The sequence below is a fragment of the Sprattus sprattus genome, assembly GCF_963457725.1.
Source record: "Sprattus sprattus genome assembly, chromosome: 14".
In the NCBI taxonomy this organism is placed as follows: Eukaryota; Metazoa; Chordata; class Actinopteri; order Clupeiformes; family Clupeidae; genus Sprattus; species Sprattus sprattus.
In genome coordinates this window covers 9,783,151-9,805,650 of record NC_137912.1, presented here as the reverse complement: position 1 = coordinate 9,805,650, position 22,500 = coordinate 9,783,151, and the positions used below count along the sequence as shown (strand labels likewise).

Below are 22,500 nucleotides of genomic sequence, written 5' to 3'. Positions count from 1 at the left end.
TTGTACAAACTAACTGAGAGTCTATTTTCGTAGTTCTTTCCTCTTTCGGTGCCACTGAATCCGAGGGAGTAGCACACATTGCGGGGGACATTCTCACCCTGCTAGTGCTACGCTTCGGATTGAAGCCTCTGTTATTGCCGTTACCTGTTATTTGAGACACTGAAAACTAAGAGGTTAACACCACTCACTGCTCTGCTGATGAGCTCTGCACCTTCCTCCATGTTACAACTCCATGGTCCACCACTATATCGACAACTTACATTTCAGCTATTAACATTTCATTATGCGTGTACGCTATCATTCAAAGTGACTCAGTGAGGTATACATTTAATAAATAGACTATGTGATATCATGTACTCCAGCCAATAATATCAGTGTAGCTGGCACCTTTCTCTACCAGCTCATTAGTAACTGAGTTATATAGTACAAAAAACACCCTGAGGAAATCTCGTGGGAAGGCAGGGGACTGGGTGGGGGGAGGTCTGTTGGTAATAGATCTTAATCTCGTCTCTAATTACGGGGAGCAGTTTGCATTGCGGTGTTAATCACGTCTGTTTACATTGCCCTCGTCTCTTTGGCTCTGTAGCTCCTACCTGGCAAGCCTGGTATTGAAGCGTCTAGCAGCCATGCTTTACGAGTGTTTGTCCTCTTAACAGTGTCTCTTTGCTCTCTGTGCCCTGGGCCAATCGTTGCTCTGTTTGCAGGCTATATTGTGGACATCTTGTCCATGCATAAGGGTGGCGATAAAAAGACACGAACGGAAAAATAATCCCTGTCCGTAAAGAAATACTATGCAGGACGGTGACGATACCCAGGTTGCTAGGCAACTCCCCAAAAAGTGAGATAAGAACCGGAGCAAGGAAAAAGAAGAAAGAAAAAACGGGGGAAAAAACCCACCTTTGGTACTAATCTGATCGATCTGCGAAGCGGCTTTGGCTCAGTGGTGGTCTAATTAACACAGCCTAATTATGCTCAGACTTATGTATAATTTAGTGGCTAGTGCTCATCAACCTGTGCTTGGTGGCATAGGAAAGTTCAACAACTTAGCACTTTAAATTTCAAGACCCCTATTACCTTGCCACAGAAGATCCATCAAATTCAAACTAAAACCCTTGTTAATGTCAGTGCAAACACACAACTATCAGAGCACAGAGGCACAACACACAGGAGGCCAATAGCTGGTTACACATTAAACAGACTGTCTTGCGTCATACTGTGTACACATTTAAATTGGGGCTCTGTATATCTCTTCATTTAATGGAACTCGAATTGATGGGTAAATATTGATGGGTTAACCCTGATGGGTAAATAAAGAGTCATTCTAGGTTAAGTGGGTTCTTCATATAAGACCCATCCCTCTTGCTACCAAACCAAATGATGTTATTGTTAGCAGCGCAGCGGGGCAGTGGCCCGCATTCACATCAGGTTTGCAGACAAACAACCAGTAACACCACGAGTCCCAGGGCAACATGACTCTTTCCATGGTAAACAGCCACCAGGAACATGGAGGTCAGGAGAGTGAGCATTTGGGGACTATTTGGGCCTGGGCTAGAGTCACTGTAGCCATATGTAGCCAAAGGGAATCCGACGGTAAGGTGTGCCTGTCGAGGCTCACTGGTCCACTGCAATACCTACCAGCACATGCTAGGCTAGATGTTCTGGTCTACCTGCTTTGAGGTGACTGTTGCTACGGGTAATGCCATGCTAATCTTTTTTGGAAGAGCATCAGGGAGGTAACCGGGAAAAAACACCTGCTCAAGGTGAGGCACCTTACTGCATGATGCCAAGACTGAGCTCGTCTCCATCTCAACACACTAAATTCAACAGTTCAGTAGATTTACCCATAGCCCCTTCAAGACAAATGTTCCGCTGTCTTCTCAACTAATTTCCTATGAGAGAAGAGCCACAATCCACAGGCTAGTCTGGGCCAGGCTATTTGTCATTTGGATAACTGAGGCCTGCTCAATGAAAAATAATGTACTTTCTCTCTCACACACACACACACAGGACAGATGGCCAAGCTCTAGTAGTCTGGGCAATGTGATATGACCGACCTGAGAGCGTGGCGCCGCCGAGGCTAACCCACCTGAGTCCAGGCTCACCGCCGGATCACAGCGCTCCCGCCCGGCAGGGTTATAAAAGAACTCAAAACACTGAGAGGCCAGGTGGGGAACAATGATGGTCATGAGAAGACCATGAGAGAGAGGAACAGGGCTCTCACATCCAGAACCACACGCACTTAGGCTATTCAACCAATAATAAAAAGTAGGATATGAAATTGGAACCACGTTTCTAAAACTGGCAGAAACTTCCTAGTAGCTACAGATGGACACAAAGTATTTGAAATTGCTTAGAAAAAAAGGCATTCTCTGGCTAACACAGATGTGGGCCTTTGCAACATTGCTAGCCAAGTACATTATTGTAATGATGACATAAGAGACAGAGACTCTCTACCCTCCCGGCAAAACAAAACAGCACTTTTAGCTCCCTATAATAGATTTTTCGAGGAATGACACTCTAAAAAAAGCCACTTGTTCTTTGGTTTCTCGGGATTATCCCGTCAGCATGTGTGGGGGGTGGAGTGCGTCTATGTGTCCGTTAGCGTTGTGCGTTATTGTGTGTGTGTGTGCGTATGATCCTGTGCGTGAACTGGAGTCAGTCAGTGGCGGAAGGGGCAACACGGGGTTAATCTGTTCATGTTTTCGCTGCCGCTGCCATCGTTGTCGTCGTCTTACACAAGCGTCCCCTGCTGTGACTCCCGGTGTTAAAAGCCTGTTCGTGTCTGAAGAAAAGCCTCTGAAAAAAGCCCTGACAAACACACGCACACACTTCAGCACTGCCATCACTAATTTAGCCAGTCTGGCTTCATCTCTTACTTTCTATCCACCTCTTTCTCTGCACCTCTCTTTTTCTCCCCATCTTTCTCTCTCCCTCTCCGTCAATCTCTCGACCCCTTCATTTAGCACTCAGTCACTGCTGTATGCAGCTGAGCTCCCTTTTCACACACTCACTTCATTTTGCCGCATTGAGGAGAAAGAGGGTGGGGGGGCTTGTAAGAACTCAAACATGTTTATGCTAAAAGGTTTATGCAACTCCCTCTTCAGTTCAGACAAACTCAACTTGTTGCATTGAAGAGAAAAAACAACACCTGTAAGAACTTCAACATGTTTACACATAGACTTTGCTAAAGATTCTCTGATGAGCTGGAAACACTGGGTGTCAAACAAGTGTGTGAGTGGGGCGTACAACTCTGAGTTGGCAATTAAACAAGTGCTGTTTAGTCTCTGTGTGTTCGAGGACTGGGCAAACAGTAAGTCCCTAATCATGGGTGCTAGACTCATTGGGACTCAGGCCAAACTGGCCAAACTGGTTTTGAATGTTCTGGACTGAGCAATGGTTTAGATATTTGTCATCATGGGGGTCTGATGCTGATTGAGTACATTCTAGCAGGAATCAGCGTTCAGTGTGTTCATCAGCCTACTACGTGAGCAAAAAAATTGGCTAACCTGTCTCAAGACCACTTGTGTGATTAACCAGCCCTGAACTCCCATAATATGAGAGCATAAAACACAATTTGTGGGGACAGTAAATGTGTCTAGATCTTAAACGTTTTATTTATCTGCAAGTTCTGTGCAGTGGTGCCAGTAGAGCTGAGTAGCAAAACACCTTTCCACTGCAAAATCAATGTCTGTAAAACATAATGCATCAGACCGTTTTAAACAAAGTCGTTATCTTTCTCTGAGATATTTGAGAGCTTCTTTGCAAAAAGTCAAAGAACCCTATGATTATGAAAAAGTGTATCTTACAACACTTTCACGAAAATGTATGTCCTGCAACACTAAGTCGCTTTCATTAAAAGCCTCTTCTAAATTAAAAAGTAAGGGATAATTTATCGTCTGCCCATCATGGAAAAATGAAAATCAATTAAATCATGGAAAAATAATTCAATTAAAACAGGACGAATTACAATCAATCAGCAGGACGAACAGGACCCCAATGTGCAGCGGAAGGGTCTTTTATCATCCTGAACATATGTATTTTCCAACAATGACTGGCGGATTATACATTATCCCACTTATTTAACCGATACTTGCTAAAACAAAAAAGACATTCCTCCAAAATATCTCTTTTTAAGCTATCTTGTTGCCGTTTTTGTGTCTTCTACCGGATATAAAAACAGTTTTCACGAAAAGTGAATGGACTACTTGCGGATTGATATTAAAATATTTGAATTAGAAGCACAAAAACTGTTGCCTGGGGCAACGGTCATTAATATTTCGCAGCGGTCATTATGGACAAATATCGGACCTCCGAACATTGGGGTGGCCCGTCAAATCGATGCAAACATGCAAACACACTACTACAGTATTCTGAAGAGCCATATAATAAACGCAAATGAAATGTCCTAAACCAAATGAAGCTCAGTTAGCTGTTAGTGGCTTATGTTGCAGAGAATGAACCCTGATCGATCGGCACAACCCAGAACGGTTGAGTTTTTAACACTAAATATACAACAGGTTCTGAGAGCATAAGTTTCCTGTTCCTCAAGAGTGGCCTACGATAGCTCTCGAGGCACCCAATGGCTTGACTCTCTTTCTCACTTTCCTTTCGGTACACAACCTACCAAACTAGCCCCGAGGCTCAGTGAGGATTAAGTAAATGAGGTCAAAAGCCTTAACACAACAGGCTGCGCTTTTCCTGGTCGACGATAAACCCTACGACAGCTTGCGTTCGTTTCAACTATGGCTACTGCACAGTTAAGTGGAGAGCAGAGGTCGTAGGACAATGGTCAGGATTGGGAAGTTAGAAAAGTGGTGGTTTCCTTTCGGAAAACTCCCAAAAGGGCTTACATAACACACCTGAGGCCTACTGAATCAAGGATTAACTTTCTGACAAAGAGGCTTTCTGCTTCGAGTCCCGAGGACACCTTTAACTGCCTTTGCTAGTCTCCACCCCCTCCCCCCTACCTACCTGTTTATACTACCTTGTTTTGTCCATGTGAGAACCATTAGCCTACGGGTAGCCTACAGTCATAGTGTGAAGAGACGGTAGCACAGACATGCTAACATGTAACATTCATTATGGTGCTGCTACAAGAAGCACTAATGTATTGTAAGAGAAATCAAGAACTTAGAGGGTCTACAAAGGTGAGGGGGAAGCTAACAAGATGCTAACAGTGAGAGGGACTAACAGGCTGAGTCAGGGATGCACTCTATGGTTCCAAATTATGCAGCAGTACTTGCCTGGTCTGGAGAGCTCATTTTTCAAATTAGGTTTTTTTTTTTTTTTAAACCTATTTTACACACACATACACACGCACTCACACTGACACTGACACAGACACAGACACAGACACAGTCACACAGAAAGACACACGCATGCACACACACACACACTGAAGTCCTATCTCAGCAGGAAACGTGCCCAAGGCTGCTGTCCAGTGTGTTGAGCAGGCACACACACAACCCAGGTCCAACGGCTGATATATCCTTCATGGTATCTGCCTTGCTTCTTGTCGTCTCATTCAAGAGTCAACGCAAACACATTCGCCCCGCACACACATCCTAATCTCTCATTGGTCGAAGGCCAAAGAGGAAACGGGCACGCTGCACCCTGACTGGTTGAGAATTGCTCATGACTCTTCTCACCTTAGGTGACCAGAACATAATCCTCAAAGGCTCAAGTCTAAATCCCTACTCTTCCTGTCCCATCTCTTGCTCTCTCTCTTTCTCTCCTCCTCCTCCTCCTTCTTCTTCTTCTTCTCTCTCTTTCTCTCCTCCTCCTCCTTCTTCTTCTTCTTCTCTCTCTTTTTCTCCTCCTCCTCCTTCTTCTTCTCTCTCTTTTTGTCCTCCTCCTCCTTCTTCTTCTCTCTCTCTTTTTGTCCTCCTCCTTCTTCTTCCTCTCTCTCTTTTTCTCCTCCTCCTTCTTCTTCCTCTCTCTCTTTTTCTCCTCCTCCTCCTCCTTCTTCTTCTCTCTCTCTTTTTCTCCTCCTCCTTCTTCTTCTCTCTCTCTTTTTCTCCTCCTCCTTCTTCTTCTCTCTCTTTTTCTCCTCCTCCTTCTTCTTCTCTCTCTTTTTCTCCTCCTCCTTCTTCTTCTTCTCTCTCTTTTTCTCCTCCTTCTTCTTCTTCTCTCTCTTTTTCTCCTCCTCCTTCTTCTTCTCTCTCTTTTTCTCCTCCTCCTCCTTCGTCTTCTTCTCTCTCTTTTTCTCATCCTCCTTCTTCTTCTTCTCTCTCTTTTTCTCCTCCTCCTTCTTCTTCTCTCTCTTTTTCTCCTCCTCCTTCTTCTTCTCTCTCTTTTTCTCCTCCTCCTCCTTCTTCTTCTTCTTCTCTCTCTTTTTCTCATCCTCCTTCTTCTTCTTCTCTCTCTTTTTCTCCTCCTCCTTCTTCTTCTCTCTCTTTTTCTCATCCTCCTCCTTCTTCTTCTCTCTCTTTTTCTCCTCCTCCTTCTTCTCTCTCTCTTTTTCTCCTCCTCCTTCTTCTTCTTCTCTCTCTTTTTCTCCTCCTCCTTCTTCTTCTCTCTCTTTTTCTCCTCCTCCTCCTTCTTCTTCTTCTCTCTCTTTTTCTCCTCCTTTTTCTTCTCTCTCTTTTTCTCCTCCTCCTTCTTCTTCTCTCTCTTTTTCTCCTCCTTCTTCCTCTTCTCTCGCGACACAACCTGGGCTGTTAAAGTGAGAGCAGCTTGCAAAAGTGCATAGACACGATTGTGTCACTCAATCAATCAAGGCACGCTCCATTTTGGAGCCTACGACATGCAGAGTGTAGCATCATTTAAAAGATTAATAATAAAGACATCTCGTAACGTCCTTTTCTGCTACCTGGCATGGCCATATTATTGTTATGAGGGTATCAAATGTAATTTTGCCGTGCCATTTGCTTTTATCGAATGTACACGAAGGTTCTAGCACAAAACATCCATTGTAGCCCAGAAGCCCGGGGCAGAGCAAAATAAAAAAAAAAAAATAAACAAAAGTGAAAAAAAAATTAAAAAAAAAAGGTACCAAGTATCAAGTTATAAATTCACAAAGCCAGCGATGATCCTCAGAGGTTAAGCACAGCCCGGAGCCGCAGAGGTTGCTAGGAGAGTGTTCAGACGCTTAGAGAGGGTAGAGGCAGGGTTTTTTTTAACGCTCTGTGTGAGTGTGTGTGTGTGTTTTTCGAGTAAGTAAACAAGACACACACCACTGCTTTTGAACATCACAAGTAAAATCACAGACAAGCCTCAACGTTATTCTGACACAAAAACATACATTCTGCAAGAAATGCCACATCAACAGAACAGAAGAAGGGCTTTGATTTTCATCTTCCAAAGATAAGTGGAGGAGAGGAGCACTGGGATAGTTCTTACAAGAACCAAAACAATCTTTTGACACGATAGAGATAGAGAGCACTAACTGCAAAGAAAGAAAATCAAGACTTGGTGCAGAATCAAAAGATGTGGATGCAATGCTCCCTCAAAACCAATTTAGCTAAAAGAAAAAGACATTCCATTATTCCTCATGCCAAGTGTACCTCAGATTGGAACCATAATCAGCATGGCTATGAGTCTTTCAAACCAGACCAGTCAGAGGTGACTTAACTCCTTCACCAACTACCCTTCCGACACGTGTTGTAATGTTGTTTTAATGTTGCTTAAATGTTGGTAAATACATGTACGTATGATTTAGTGTAATTTAGTGTCAGTGCTGATGCTTGGACCTCCACTGATGTCAGATCCTAGAGGATAATGAGGTGAGCAGAGGTATACTGGGACCCTCCACGTTCCCGGAACAGGGTGATGGGCAGAGACAGCTTTGTTGTACTAAGTGGATAAGGCCACAAGTAGCAAGGGCAGTGTGGGGCTCACCTTCTGTGTCAAAGCACTCAGAATAGAGCAGGCAATAGTGTCTTATGGGAGACAGGACACTGAATGTGTTGGAGGAACTGATCAGGATGGCCGAACATTTGAAACAGTAGGGGTTTGTTTTTTTATAATATAAATAAAGAGTGAACAACGCTACTACCTTTCAAGGTCAACTGAACATGACCAGTCACCACTTCCGACACAACCTCTCCACTTTACATTCAACTCAGGACAAATACTGACAAATCTATTGTGTTTGATGTTGACAACAGTAGGTAATTCGGGCACAGCTGGAAAAGGGCTATTGTCTATGAGAGCTATGCTATCTAACACTGGGAGCACACACAGGCAGGTGAATGCAGGCATGTCGGAATGTAGAATGTCCAAAACAGTGCTGGAGCCTCACTGCTTGAAGTGTCTGACAGACTGAAGACTCTCCCCTTGTATGTCGCTTTGGACAAAAGCGTCTGCTAAATGACTAAATGTAAATGTAAAGACTGAAGCCAGAAAGCGCGTGCACTAGCTTGGACCAATCAGATGCTAAAAGACTGGTGCGGAGAGGCTCCAATCGTGACCAGTGTACTGCAGTTCAGAACACAGCACCAGTGTTGTTGTTGTCGCAGCTATTCAGCGCCCTCTAGTGGTCAGAAATGGAAAATACAAAAAAGGGCGGACATCCAGAGGGCCGTCGGGCTATTTTTTTTTTTTAAACATTGGACATTACATCATTGCCCCAGACTGGTCAAGGCACTCATGTCCATTGTACGGTATGACTCAGATTTAAAACATAATGCCACAGCCTTCATAAGTGCTGTGATCTTCCAAGAGATGAAGCCATCTCTCCGAGCTACCATTCAGTCAAAGACATGTTCCTAAAGCTTAGAACAGTGGTGGATGGAAACGATTTCCTGGTGCACGCTGTGTGTCAGAGCTGTCTTAGTGCAGTTTCATGCTCTTACTCATTCTGACAGAAAATGATTAAATGCTCAATTTTATGGATTTGATTTTCCAAAGCGCATACAAGTTTGTAAAGGATTCAAGCCACATTTTTTGGCGAATAGCGAGTTGTCAGCATAGCACTGATTGACATTGATTCTGCATCCTGAGTGATGTGATCACAAGCGACACATCACTGAAGTTATTCTGAATAAAACCTCAATACTAAAGCCATGGAGGGCTGTGATCACAATGCCGTGGCGTGAAGGCTTGCATGGTCAGCTCTGCAGAGCTCCCATCCACAATGCTGGAAGAGGCACAGGAGGCTCCCCAAATGCCAATCAATGTCCATCACAACAGTTGTAGTCACCCAAGTTTAAACCATTCAGTCTGGTCCTGGGTCAGTCATTCACTGATGACAGATAAATGGGGAAACTCTTACCGTGGCTGTAGCTGACCCCAGGACTGAGGGAGGGGCTTGTGAGCATGTCTCGATTGGGCGTGTGAAGCCCCGCCTCCTTCCCCTGGCGCTGACTCATCCTCCCCGGGGTCAAAAGGACCGCATCATCACCAGGCATTAAGGCAGCTGTAAGGCAAGAGAGAAGGGACAGTCAAGAAAAATGCTTTTCTCTATGTTAGTTGCAAAACATATTAACACAGAATCAATAAGTAAAAGCAGCCTCTAAAACATAAGCCAGTTCTATGAGAAATGCTGGGCTGGCCTTCCAGAACAATCTCTTGGTAGAGCCTGATTACCGCTCCTAGCACACCCCCTGGTGGTGCAGAGAGGCAATTTCCTGTGCAGTGCCTGGCCAAACCAAACACAGGCTTTCCCTCCCTTCTCAATGGGACGGAGGCTCAAAAGTTCACGAAACAATTTTCACTGGAGATCCCAGCCAGATCAGATTATCTCCCTAACCCCCTAACCCTCCCTAACCCCCACCCCCGTCTCTGGTCAACATGTGTCGTAGACCTGCAGCAGATTGGAGCTATGCTACGTCTGTGTGTGTCACTGTATTAAATGTGCGCATTTGCACGCACACACGCACACACACGCACACACGCACACACACACGCACACACGCACACACACACGCACACACACACACACACACACACACACAAATACGAACACTGCCAAGAAATAATCCAACCATGACAGCGATGACAGAATCCGCACAGGAAATAAAACAAACAAATGCCTCTGAAGGGACTGTGTGGGGGTGTTTGTGTGTATGTGTGTCAGGAGAGGAAGTGGGAGAGAGATGAAAGAAAGAGAGAGAGAGAGAGAGAGAGAAAGAGAGAGAGAGAGAGAGAGAGAGAGAGAGAGAGAGAGAGAGAGAGAGAGAGAGAGAGAGAGAAACTGCAGTAAATCACCTGCCTGGAAGCTCAGCAGGGATAAAACAAAAGGCCATACTCTGAAACTATGTAGCTGACGATAAGAACAACCGGGCTCCACGCTAATCCAAACCTCATGTAAGAATCAAATGTACATTTTCATCGCCAAACAAAAGGGACAAGAGCAGATTATTAGTGAGTGACGCAAATGTGGCTGTAATGGATGCACTGAAGTAAGGCAGCATGTCCATAAACCTTCTGGTACACTCTAGCTTATCTTCGCAAAGTCTGACAACAAACCAACGCTTCCCCAACCAACAGAACCATGCTGTAACCCATGTGAGCGGGTACACACATGTACACACAGCCCATGTGAGCGGGTACACACATGTACACACAGCCCATGTGAGCGGATACACACATGTACACACAGCCCATGTGAGCGGATACACACATGTACACACAGCCCATGTGAGCGGGTACACACATGTACACACAGCCCATGTGAGCGGGTACACACATGTACACACAGCCCATGTGAGCGGATACACACATGTACACACAGCCCATGTGAGCGGATACACACATGTACACACAGCCCATGTGAGCGGATACACAGCATGTGTGACTAGCTTGTGAGGAAGACCGCTTCCAAAATGCCCAGATCTGCCAGCACACAAACATATAGGGACACACACAGAAACACACCAAGCGCTAACAGCTTATTCAAATTATACAAGGGACATTGTATATTGGGGCTCTCTGTAAATTGAAAGAGGGCATCACTTCTGTTGTCTGGCCTACACTTGCATCTTTAGCCATTCCACTGTCATTGTAAGAGTCCATTCACTGCCAGTGCCTCCCCTCTCATTTCTTTTGCTATGGTGGTGGCTTAAAATTTCCTGGAAGGTGCTCTCTGCACTAAACATATCATATCCCAGAAAGCCTTTTTTTAAATTTGTGTAATATCAAGGTTAAGGTTAATAGACTCATTTATCTAAAGCTGCTTACAAAACACTAGGTAAGAAACAGTAAAAACAACATTGAGGAAATTAAAGTAACACTATGCAACAATTTGACACTTTTTGAGGTATGGTTTTATAGGCAACTAGTTTTGGCACCATCCTCAAATTCATTTTGATAGCATATGGTCTTTTGAAGGACAGATAAACACCTGTGTCTTTCCCACTAGCAATCCAGGATATGCCCTATGAAGTTCTGTGTTCCGGGCTGGAACACCCTGCAAAAATGAAAGAAAAGCTTATACAGCATGACATTGCCGGCTATGTGTTGCCGCCGGCTATGTGTTGGCAAGCTTCTATCAGGGTCAACTAGGCTGGTGATGGTGTTTGCAAAGTTTTTGCATGCCCTTTAGGAAGTTAGCTTGCTTGTTTTGGAACATAACTCCTTATTGCTGCTTTAAGTAGACCAAATGAGAATAATTCAATACAATTCATAATACAATATAAAGTATAATTTACAGTCAAACCATCAATATTAATAATTAATTAATTAATTAATAATAACAACACTAATAATACCAAAACTATTATAAAATGTATCAAGTATGCCTCAAACAAATTAACTAGTAAGACAAATGCTTTTTGAATGTCTTAGGTAGTTGGTAATAATCATAATGAAATTGTATTAATAAATCAAGTATCAGTTAAAGTAAAACTAAGTAAAGCTGTTGGACCGGACAGCACAAGGTAGGTCACTCCACCACCAAGATACCATGAACAGAAACAAAGGGAAGGTAGAGAGGGAGAATAGAGCTGAATAGAGATGAATAAAGCTGAGGAGAGCTGATGCCAATCATGTGGCTGTCCTATAGGCAATATTTTATAAATATAATATTATATTATACAGTCGCGGGAAAAATTAAGAGACCACTTCAAAATTATCAGTTTCTCTGGTTTTACTTTTTAGTGGAATGTGTTAAAGTAAATTGAAAACTTTTGTTCTTTTATTCTATAAACTACTGACAACATTTCTACCAAATTTAAAATAAAAATATTGTCATTAAGAGCATTTATTTGCCGAAAAATGACAATTGGAAAATTGCAAAAAAGATACAGTGTTCTCAGATCTCGAATAATGCAAAGAAAACAAGTTCATATTAATTTTTAAACAACACAAAACTAATGTTTTAACTTAAGAAGAGTTCAGAAATCAATATTTGGTGAGATAAAAAAAAACAAAACGTTATTTTGACCAATTGTCATTTTTCTGCAAATAAATGCTCTAAATGACAATAGTTTTATTTTAAATTTGGTAGAAATGCTATTAGTAGTTTATAGAATAAAACAAAAATGTTCAACTTGAACACATCCCAATAAATAGTAAAACCAGAGAAACAGATCATTTTGAAGTGGTCTCTTAATTTTTTTCCGCGGCTGTATTTCAATCCTAGAAGGTGCAGGGACCCGGTGAAGTTTGACTACCAGAGGAGTTACTAGTGTCCTCTTTGGCTGATAAAAAAAAAAAAAAAAAAAAACACACCCTTCGGAGTCATCTGCTACGGCCTCACAGTCATAGCCTGATGACATTGCATTGTAATGGTCCAGTCTAGAAATAGCCAGGGTCTGCACCAGAGGCGGTCTAGCATACTGTGTGCGATTCGATCTGATCTTCCACATACTTCAGCGTGTGAACAGACACGACCTTGAGACAGAAGCTACATGCTCAGACAAAATTAGGTTGGCCATCAATCATAACACCCAAGTTTCATGCAGTTTTAGCTGGGGTCAATGAAGATGAATTGGCTAGGAATACCAGGAACTCACTTTTCAAAAGATAGATTTGAAGGTGACTGGCCCTCAGCCAAACTGAAATATCACTAATATTATGGGGTCATCTGGGGAGAGGACAATTACATGTGAGTATCCTCCACATAACAGCAATAGGAGAACACATTGCAACAGATTCTCACCTAATGCACACTATATGGTAATAGTATAGATATAGTAAACTTTATGCAATACTAGCAGTGCCACAGACTAGTGGGTAGGAATAATAAAGACAGACAATCTGTAACAAATCTCAAGCCAATTGTTTCTTCTTCTAGAGACAACCTGTCATAGTTAACCTAAACATCATCATCAGTGGTCTACTCAGACTTCAGACAGGGGTTTAAAGGTCAGCGAAAGAAACACAAACAACTTACAGTTAAAGACTAGCTTAACTTGTAATCTTACTCGTTAAGAACAACTTATTGTAATCGTATTTGGTAAGAGCATGGTGTTGGAAATTACCGCTTCAGGCTAACGGAGGCTTTTCCAACGGAAGAACCATTTCAGGAATTCACTATTCACTAATCGAACTATTTCAGGAACTAAGGAACTTCTCTGCACTAGGGACGATTTATGTTTCAACCAATACTTGGAACAAACCATTTAATAGACCTATTGAACACCCTCAACTAATCACTGCCTCTTTAAAACATTTTTTGGTTGTAATAGTGGTTCCTCTTTACTTTAGTTCCTTAAACGGTTCCAAACCTCACTGAAAAATACTACTACTGGCACTAAAGGCCTCCATACGAGGACCTCATGACACCAGTCACACTCATTCAATCAGCTAATTCTGCTCTCAATACTTCCTGTGGAACGAGTCAGTTTGTGTGGTTGTGCATGCGAGTATATGAGAGGGTGTGTTTGTGTGTGTGAGTCTGGAGTGTGTTTGAGTTAAGGCGTGTGTGTGTAGCCTGTGCAATGAACTACTGTGAAGTGATACGGTTTGGAAATTACATGCTATTTTAGCCGTCACATATTGCTTCCATCTCTGCAAACAATATATACTATTTTACTATGAATATACATTACACACATATTTTTAGTGTCATAGTGTGTCCAACTATCATGGTTCTTATTTCTACAGATTAAAAACCTTCTTGTCTTTTGAGACCATGTACAAGTACAACAATTTAATAGACTCAAAATGAAAAGGATAATATAAACCTTACACGAGTAGTATCATGTCAAATGATGGCAAATCTAGATAGCCCTGACTGTCCAGAAAGAAACCCCAACATAAAGTATACATGGCCACCGTTTATATTGACCACGATAGAGGGCTTGGAAATAAAGAGAGTGAAAATACGCTAAAAATAGTATGGGCCTATAATTTGGATTTTGGACCACAGCCCATTGCTTGCATACATGCTACAACCCCATAAAACTGGTATTTCCCTGCCACAGAAAGGCTTAGGCGCAGCGCCCAAGTGTCCCCCAAAGCCGAATGAGCTGCGGAGCTAAATTAACATAACAACTACTGCAAGAGTTCTCTGCACTGATAAAAAAAAAGAGGTGCTTCAAACTGGCACCCTTTACTTTGAGTGTGCATGCATAATTCCGTAAGACACCTGGCAGGAGTGGTTATGTCGTGTCCATTGTTTGTGAGAGTTGTAACAACAATAGTAAAAGACAAAGGTGGTGGAATTTTGAAGTTCTTAAAAACGTCAACAACAAAAAATAATAAAACTTAACAAAAATACATGATTTGTCCACCCTACTGAAAACCTAGGGATCACTCTGTAAACCCTCGCCGACTTAAGACTTAGGAACGTGTCCTTGATTCCTTCGAAGAGGTTTGTGTGATACTAATGCACCGATTCATATGACTGTTTGGACTGAGTGTTTAGAGGAACACAAAAAGCGTGTGGGCGTGTGTCTCACTTCCTCTTAGAACTGAGTTCTGCGTGTCTTTCTCTGTGTCACGGAGCGCTGAGATAGGGCTTCACCAGAGCGCATGGCTTCACCACTGTGACCCTGACCTGTCCACTCACAGGATATATATAGGCTTCATAAAAAGTCCCCAACTCACCACTGCCACCATCCCACACCCACCCACCCACGCGCACACGCACACACACACACAGGACACACACACACACACACAGACAGACAGATACAGACACACACACACACACACACTGATAGTCGGACAAACACATACACACACAGACAGACAGACAGAGACACACCCATGCACACGCACACACACACACACACACACACACACACACACAGACACAGACACAGACACAAAAGTGTTTGAAGAGGCTGCCCACAGATGGTTCTAAAAAAGTGCCCTTTCAGCTGAGGGCATACCTGTCTGTCCCTCTCTACACACACACACACACACACACACACACACACACACACACACACACACACACACACACACACACACACACACACACACACACACACACACACACACACACACACACACACACACACACACACACACACACACACACACACACACACACACACACACACACACACAAAGATTAGCACCTTACCTGAGCTGCCAGGGGGTTCTTTGATCTCTGCATGATGCTAGAGGAGGGTGGACAGGTGCAACACACACACACACACACACACACACACACACACACACACACACACACACACAACGTTCAGCCATACGGAGACAGACACACACACACAGACACAGACACAGACACAGACACACACACACACACACACACACACAGACAAAAGTTGATTGGTGGGTTGGTTGGTAGAGTCATTGTCGTAGTGGTGTTGGTGGTGTTGGTGGTGTTGGTGGTGGTGGTGGTGGTGGTGGTGGTGGTGGTGGCAGCAGACAACAAGAAACAGGACAGGACAAAAAAACAAAAAAAAAAGAACAGAAGCATTAGTCCAACTCACAAACAACAATACATCAACAACCACCAAAAGAAAAACATTAAAAGGCACCCACAAACAACAACAACAACAACAATAACATAACAAGAAAGGGTTGTCGGTGCCAGACCATGGTACGCCAGGCACAGGGGACAGGCTTAAGATGCCACGATACAAAACACAAAAGGAGGGAAGGATAAACATGGCAGACAGACACAACAACAACAACAAGCGCACCAGGCCAGACCCCCCGACCGTCAACCACTCCGGATAGACGGATTAAATGAGATTACAGGTACCCAGGGAAGAGGTGAGGGGGGTGAAGGTAAGGTCAACCTGTGTGTGTGTGTGTGTGTGTGTGTGTGTGTGTGTGTGTGTGTGTGTGTGTGTGTGTGTGTGTGTGTGTGCCTGAGAGACAAATAATGAGAGGGGTAAAGAGAAAGTACTTTTGCAGGAAATGGAAAGAAAAGGAAGGGGTGTTTCCCTGCTGAAACTACCCTGAGAATAGCTCTTATAGGCAGTGACACCTGCCCAGCAAGCAGCGCAACCCTATTGGTTGTTCCACCTCTTTAAGTGTCCCTCCTCCTGGTTTTATTCCCAATATGCTCTGAACACACACACAGCCCCCGTGAGAGAAAGCTGATTACAGGGAGGTCGCTCGGGTTATCGTTTGATTAATAAAGCTTTAAAACAGCATGTGCTAGATTGGCTCTTCAATTTAATTAAACCTGACAGACAGCCAAGGCTTGCTGTCTCATATTAGGGTATGTGACAATCCCGTTTAAATAGTTTGGCTTGAAAATGTCTGTGAAAAACAGCTGGTCTCAAAATAGCAGCACCAGTTCAGCATAATGGGCTTAAAGCAATATCAAAGAGGGGGGGGGGGGGGGGGAGAGAACCTCGCCACATCCTTCCTATAAAGCATCCATAAACCTCCAGCAGAAAAAACAAACAAATATGGAGACTTGAGGCTAGTGGGGAATTGCACAGTGATCTTGCAGAGAAATATGCACAGTCGCAGGTCGCTCCATGAGTTGCAAAATCAGTCAAACTGATGATACATGAGCCACGTTGAAGGCCCCTTATGATAACATCATTCTAAGTGGAGTTGCATAACGATAACAACAACAGACAAATCAAATAATAGAGGCCTATCAATATTCCAGCTCCTTGTACTCTCCAGTGCTTTTCAGCTTTTGGGAAAGTGTGTCGCAGCTTGATCCCTGCCTCTTTCTCCTGACGCGAGGCGCTGCCTGGCCTCTTAGGCTCTGCACCTTCTTGCCAGATTAAACTGTAAGCATCCTTCACTGCACCATTGTCCCAGCCTGCTCTGTTATACTCCACTCCGCAACCCTCCTCAAGAGCGACCCATCCTGCCAAAAACATCCTGGATCACACAAGCACCAAAATGACATAACCCACACCCCCCGCCACCACCACCACCACCACCACCACCACCCCCAACTTGCCAACGCACATGTGGGGCCACTCACACCTTCACCAGGCCACCACGGCAGTTGCCTTACAATGTGTGGCGAGAGCCACTTGAAGAAGGCAAGCGAGCGGCGTGGGGCACGTGATCCAGCATGGCAGACGGGCTTCGGGACGAGTGTCTCTGAGCGAGGCGGAGGCAGTTCAAGGGCATCGTCTGTGTCTGGTGGGAGCAGATGCACAGCTGCCATTTGGCCGACGTTCAGATGAATAGATCGACAGCCCCGATTAAAAGCGGAGAGAAAGACGGAGAGAGCACAAGAGAGACAAGACGCGCACAGTTACAGCGATTGCTCGGGTAATTATGGTAAATCAGAAGAGGAAGTCTTTAGAATGTGAACAGTATTGATAACAGTTACAGTATAAAACAGAAGTATGTCCCTGACAGAATATAGTAGTTTACAATAACTGGGAATAAGAAAATGAGGATGGGGAAAAAACTACATACAGCGGGTGAAATAAGTATTGAACACGTCGCCATTTTTCTCAGTTAACATATTTCCAAAAGGTGCTATTGTCATGAAATTGTCACCACATGTTGGTAACAACCCAAGTAATTCATACAAACAAAGAAAAAAAACAAATACATTAAGAAATTAAGTAATGTGTATTAATGTGAAATAACACAGGAAAAAAGTATTGAACACATGAAGAAAGGGAGGTGCAAAAAGGCATGGAAAGCCAAAAAAACAGCTGGAATCTTTCAGTAATTATAAGGCAATCTGGCCCCTAGTCAGTGCAAATTAATATCCCAACTGCTGGCCTATAAAAAGGTGTCTCATTACCAAGGTGTCACACAAGAAGCAACTCATGATTGGTAAAAGCAAAGAGCTCTCTCAAGACCTTTGCAACCTTATTGTTGCAAGACATACTCATGGCATTGATTACAGATGTATTTCTAAACTTCTGAATATTCCAGTGAGCACTGTTTCGGGCCATAATCTGAAAGTGGAAAGAACATCATTTCACCATAAACTGGCCACGACCAGGTGCTCCTCGCAAGAGTTCTGACAGAGGAGTGAAAAGATTTATCAGAAGAGTTGTCAAAGAGCCAAGGACCACTCGTGGAGAGCTTCAGTAAGACCTGGAATTTGCAGGTACAGTTCTTTAAAAGAAAACAATAAGTAATGCACTCAACCCCCATGGCCTGTATGCACGCTCTCCACATAAGACTCCATTGCTGAAGAAAAAGCATGTTGAAGCTCGTTTAAAGTTTGCAGCACAAAATTTGGACAAGCCTGTGAAATACTGGGAGAATATGGTCTGGTCAGATGAGAGCAAAATTGAACTCTTTGGATGACATAATGCACACCATGTTTGTAGGAGACATGGCACTGCACATCATCCCAACAGTGAAGTTTGAAGGTGGGAACATCATGGTGTGGGACTGCTTTTCAGCATATGGTACTGGCAAATGTCACACAATTGAAGCAAGGATGGATGGAAAAAATGTATCAAGACATTCTTAATTAAAATCTGCTGCCATCTACCAGGATGATGAAGATGAAACGAGGGTGGACATTTCAGCAAGACAATGAACAGCCAAGGAAACTCTCAATTGGTTTTAGAGAAAGAAAATAAAGCTACTAGAATGGCCAAACCAATCACCTGACTTGAATCCAATTGAAAATCTATGGAAAGAACTGAAGATCAGAGTTCATAGAAGAGGCCCAGGGAACTTTCAAGAATTGAAGCCTTTTTGTGTTGAAGAATGGGTCAAACTCACATCTTAGCAATGCATACAAGTAGTTTCTCCATACAGGAAGCGTCTTGAAGCTTTCAAAGGCTTTTGTACAAAGTATTCAATAAATATCAGTAAGCGTGTTCAATACTTTTTTCCTGTGTCATTTCATATTATTAGACATAACTTAATTTCTGAACTAATTTGTTTTGGTTTTCTTTGTATGTTTGGATTACCTGGGTTGTTACAAACATCTGGTGAAAATTTCATGTCAATACCACCTTTGGAAATATATTTACTGAGAAAAATGGTGACGTGTTCAATACTTATTTTACCCGCTGTATATTCGAATATCTGTTAAAATGTATTAATGGAACAGACTTAAGAATGAAATATGATGCTGTATCAGACTATTAACCACACCGTGTTTTAAACTACATTAAACTACAGTATTTTATGTAATTTTACAAAATTACAAAAACCTGTTTATTGACCGCACTTGTGTATTACCTGCAGTTTATTCAACATTACGCCATTGTGTCACATAAAAGATAATGCCATGTAGTTGTGGTGAGAGTGCTACTAGCCTTTTAAAAGTTGTATGAAGTTGGGATGGTCATCTCAAGACACACAGACACAGACACAGACACACCCTCACTTATAGGGTACCTCTCACTCTCTTCATTTCCACTTACATGAAAACCATTTATTAAGTAGTATGGTGTTGTGTGGAAATAAATGCTAAACGTCAAATCATAACTCAATCCCCTGGCAACCTAGTAGTTTACCATAAGAGACAATCTTCTGACACTTAGGCTAAAGAAACTTTTAAATTACCTTAAACGGTTTAAACGGCAGAGTTCCGTTGGCATGAAATGATAGCTAGTTATCTAGCTGATGTTACAGTCTCCTGAATTTAACTTATACAATTTGAATAGGAAAAGGCACAAACCCTCAGGGTCCCTGGTCGACTTCATATCAAGTTAAATAAATATTCCCTTCATATTAACATGAGTTCATATTACTCACGATAGCAACTACCAACTATTAACATGATTCCCTAAGCTAGAGATAGCTAAGTTAACTAGCAGAAGACCTCTTATGTGCTAAACCTTTCACTGTGGTTCAAGCAAATTCAAAAATTCCGTTCAATACAGTTTGCTCTCCATCCCAAGTTGTTTTCACCTGATACATTAATGGGATTCATGTGGGATTAATGTGATAGGGAGAGAGACAGAGAAAGAGAGAGAAACTCACACTGGCAAATTTACTGTGCATGTTACTAACTTTGAGGGGGAAAAAATCCACCCCAGTACTAACCAGCTTACAGGGCTGCAGACATTTAGCTAAATCAATGTATAAACAGTGGTTAATAGTCGGGAAAACACAGTATCAGGAATTCTTTAAAATATGTAGGCCTTAATGACAAATAAAACTGTAAAGACAGACTAAGCTTGCACATATTACTCACCTCTATTTACAAATACATCTCTCAAACACTCTCTCACCTTTACAACAAAAAATGCTTTTTTTAAAACTAAAGGGCTACAAGGTTTCTCACTTTTGCGATCAGACTGTCCTGTCTTTTCCTTCTCCTCTGTGGTGTGCCAGATCTGAGGGATCCTGCCCACCATTCTGTCCATCAGGAACCACCGCCGCCACCACCAGCCCCCGCAAAGGACGTGCCAACCGCCATTCACGCAAGGTGGCAGCAACATGGCTGGCAGCAGCACAAAGACGCTGGACTGGCACCCACTCCTAGGGACTCACACGGCCAAGTAGCAGTGGGCAACGGCTAAGCCCACAGTCGGAGCCCAACCACGCCAATCACGCTTCACAGGTGAATGCCCAACATGGACGGCGGACTTAGACGTTTCTACAGGGACTTCCAGCATTCAAACTACACAGCCAAGCTAAGCTTTGGCGGGCGGCATTAGGCAGGGAACATTAGGAGATTGCCAGGCCAATCCGTGCAGCTTGGAAGTGACACAGCTGTCAATCAAAACTGCTGCACTGTACAATTACACACACACAGCCTGATGGATGGATGTCACCAACGGCATGGTCTCTTCTCTGACGCACAAAAAAAACTATCAAACGCATACTGTGAGATTGAGGGCCAGGTTTGCAACAGCGGTCTGGCTATGCTTCTCCAGAGGTTTTACTACATGGAATCAGTCAGCAATATGCCTAATTTAAAAACCCAGCTGTCAAATAAAGTAATGGAGGAAGGCAATGAGTTCAAAGTTAAACTGCTTTACTGTGACAAACTCTGAGCAGCCCTCACTTTGCACTGAGCCCAGCCAAGCAGGACACAATTATAACAATAAAAAGCTGAGCTATCCACATGCATACACACACACACACACACACACACACACACACACACACACACACACACACTACTACTATAAAACTGCTGCTGTCCACAATGTAATAAAAAATCCTTTCAATATGAGCTCAATCAAAACACTAATTCCATTAAGCCATAAGCCACAATCCAGATGAACAGACCGTCTGCTTTAGGGAAGGGAGGGGGAAAGAGAGAGAGAGAGAGAGATAGAGATAGAGAGCGAGAGAGAGACAGAGAGAGAGAGAGAGAGAGAGGGAGCAAAAGTGAGCTCTCAAATAGGAGCCTTTTCCCTAGTCTATCATTCTATCATAAAGTCTGATCAGAATGTCAGCCATGACTTATATCTATAGTTGACTATAGGTCTAGTTTGTTACATTGAATTAATACACAAATAGTCATACTTGTAATATTTATGCTACAGGCCTCGTTTGTGACAAGGTATAGACAAATAGTCACACACACACACACACACACACACACACACACACACACACACACACACACACACACACACACACACACACACACACACACACACACACACACACTTCTGCTGTCTTATAAACTCTGAACCCAAGACTCAGCTCAGACTATAACGAAGCGTTAAGGTCAGTTAAACGAACTCCGATTCAGAGGCTGGATGTGAACTCTGTCTCCGCATCGTCCTCCCTCCCTGCTGCCGGAGCAGGTAAAGCACAAACATGTCGAGGCTCCACGGCACGGCTGGTTACACAACTGCACACCGCAGCGCCATAACAGTGCCCAGAATCATTCCCTTTACATCTGCCCTCTCAGACGAGGACATACAGAGAGAACACACACAGACACACATGCACACTCACGTATCCGTACACACACACACACACACACACACACACACACACACACACACACACACACACACACACACACACACACACACACACACACACACACACACACACACACACACACACACACACACACACACACACACACACACACACACACACACACACACACCAGGCAGGCTGGGAGGACATGTAAAGAAAGGCACATAAAGAAAGCTAGATTCCACAACATGTCGAGATTGGGCACACAGTAAAAGGACATAGTGGGACTTGATATGTAATGTGTGTTTTAATATATTTGTATTGTGATAGGGTGTCTTACTCTATGAACCTGGTAAAGAAGGGTGCGATGTAATAATGAGAGGTGGTGGGGGTGGGGGT

The 22,500-nt window shown here is 43.3% G+C and overlaps 1 protein-coding gene across 1 annotated transcript in view; it reads right to left on the bottom strand.

Annotated features, from left to right (window-relative positions):
* The window catches only part of osbpl8 (oxysterol binding protein-like 8), a gene marked incomplete at its 5' end in the record, with an annotated part of 76,379 nt that overhangs the window by 37,390 nt on the left and 16,489 nt on the right, over window positions 1-22,500 (bottom strand). Inside the window, 2 exons of the mRNA XM_080850899.1 lie at window positions 9,215-9,358; window positions 15,419-15,455. Coding sequence (XP_080707025.1) covers window positions 9,215-9,358; window positions 15,419-15,455 — 181 coding nt within the window. The remainder of the gene's footprint in view (window positions 1-9,214; window positions 9,359-15,418; window positions 15,456-22,500) is intronic.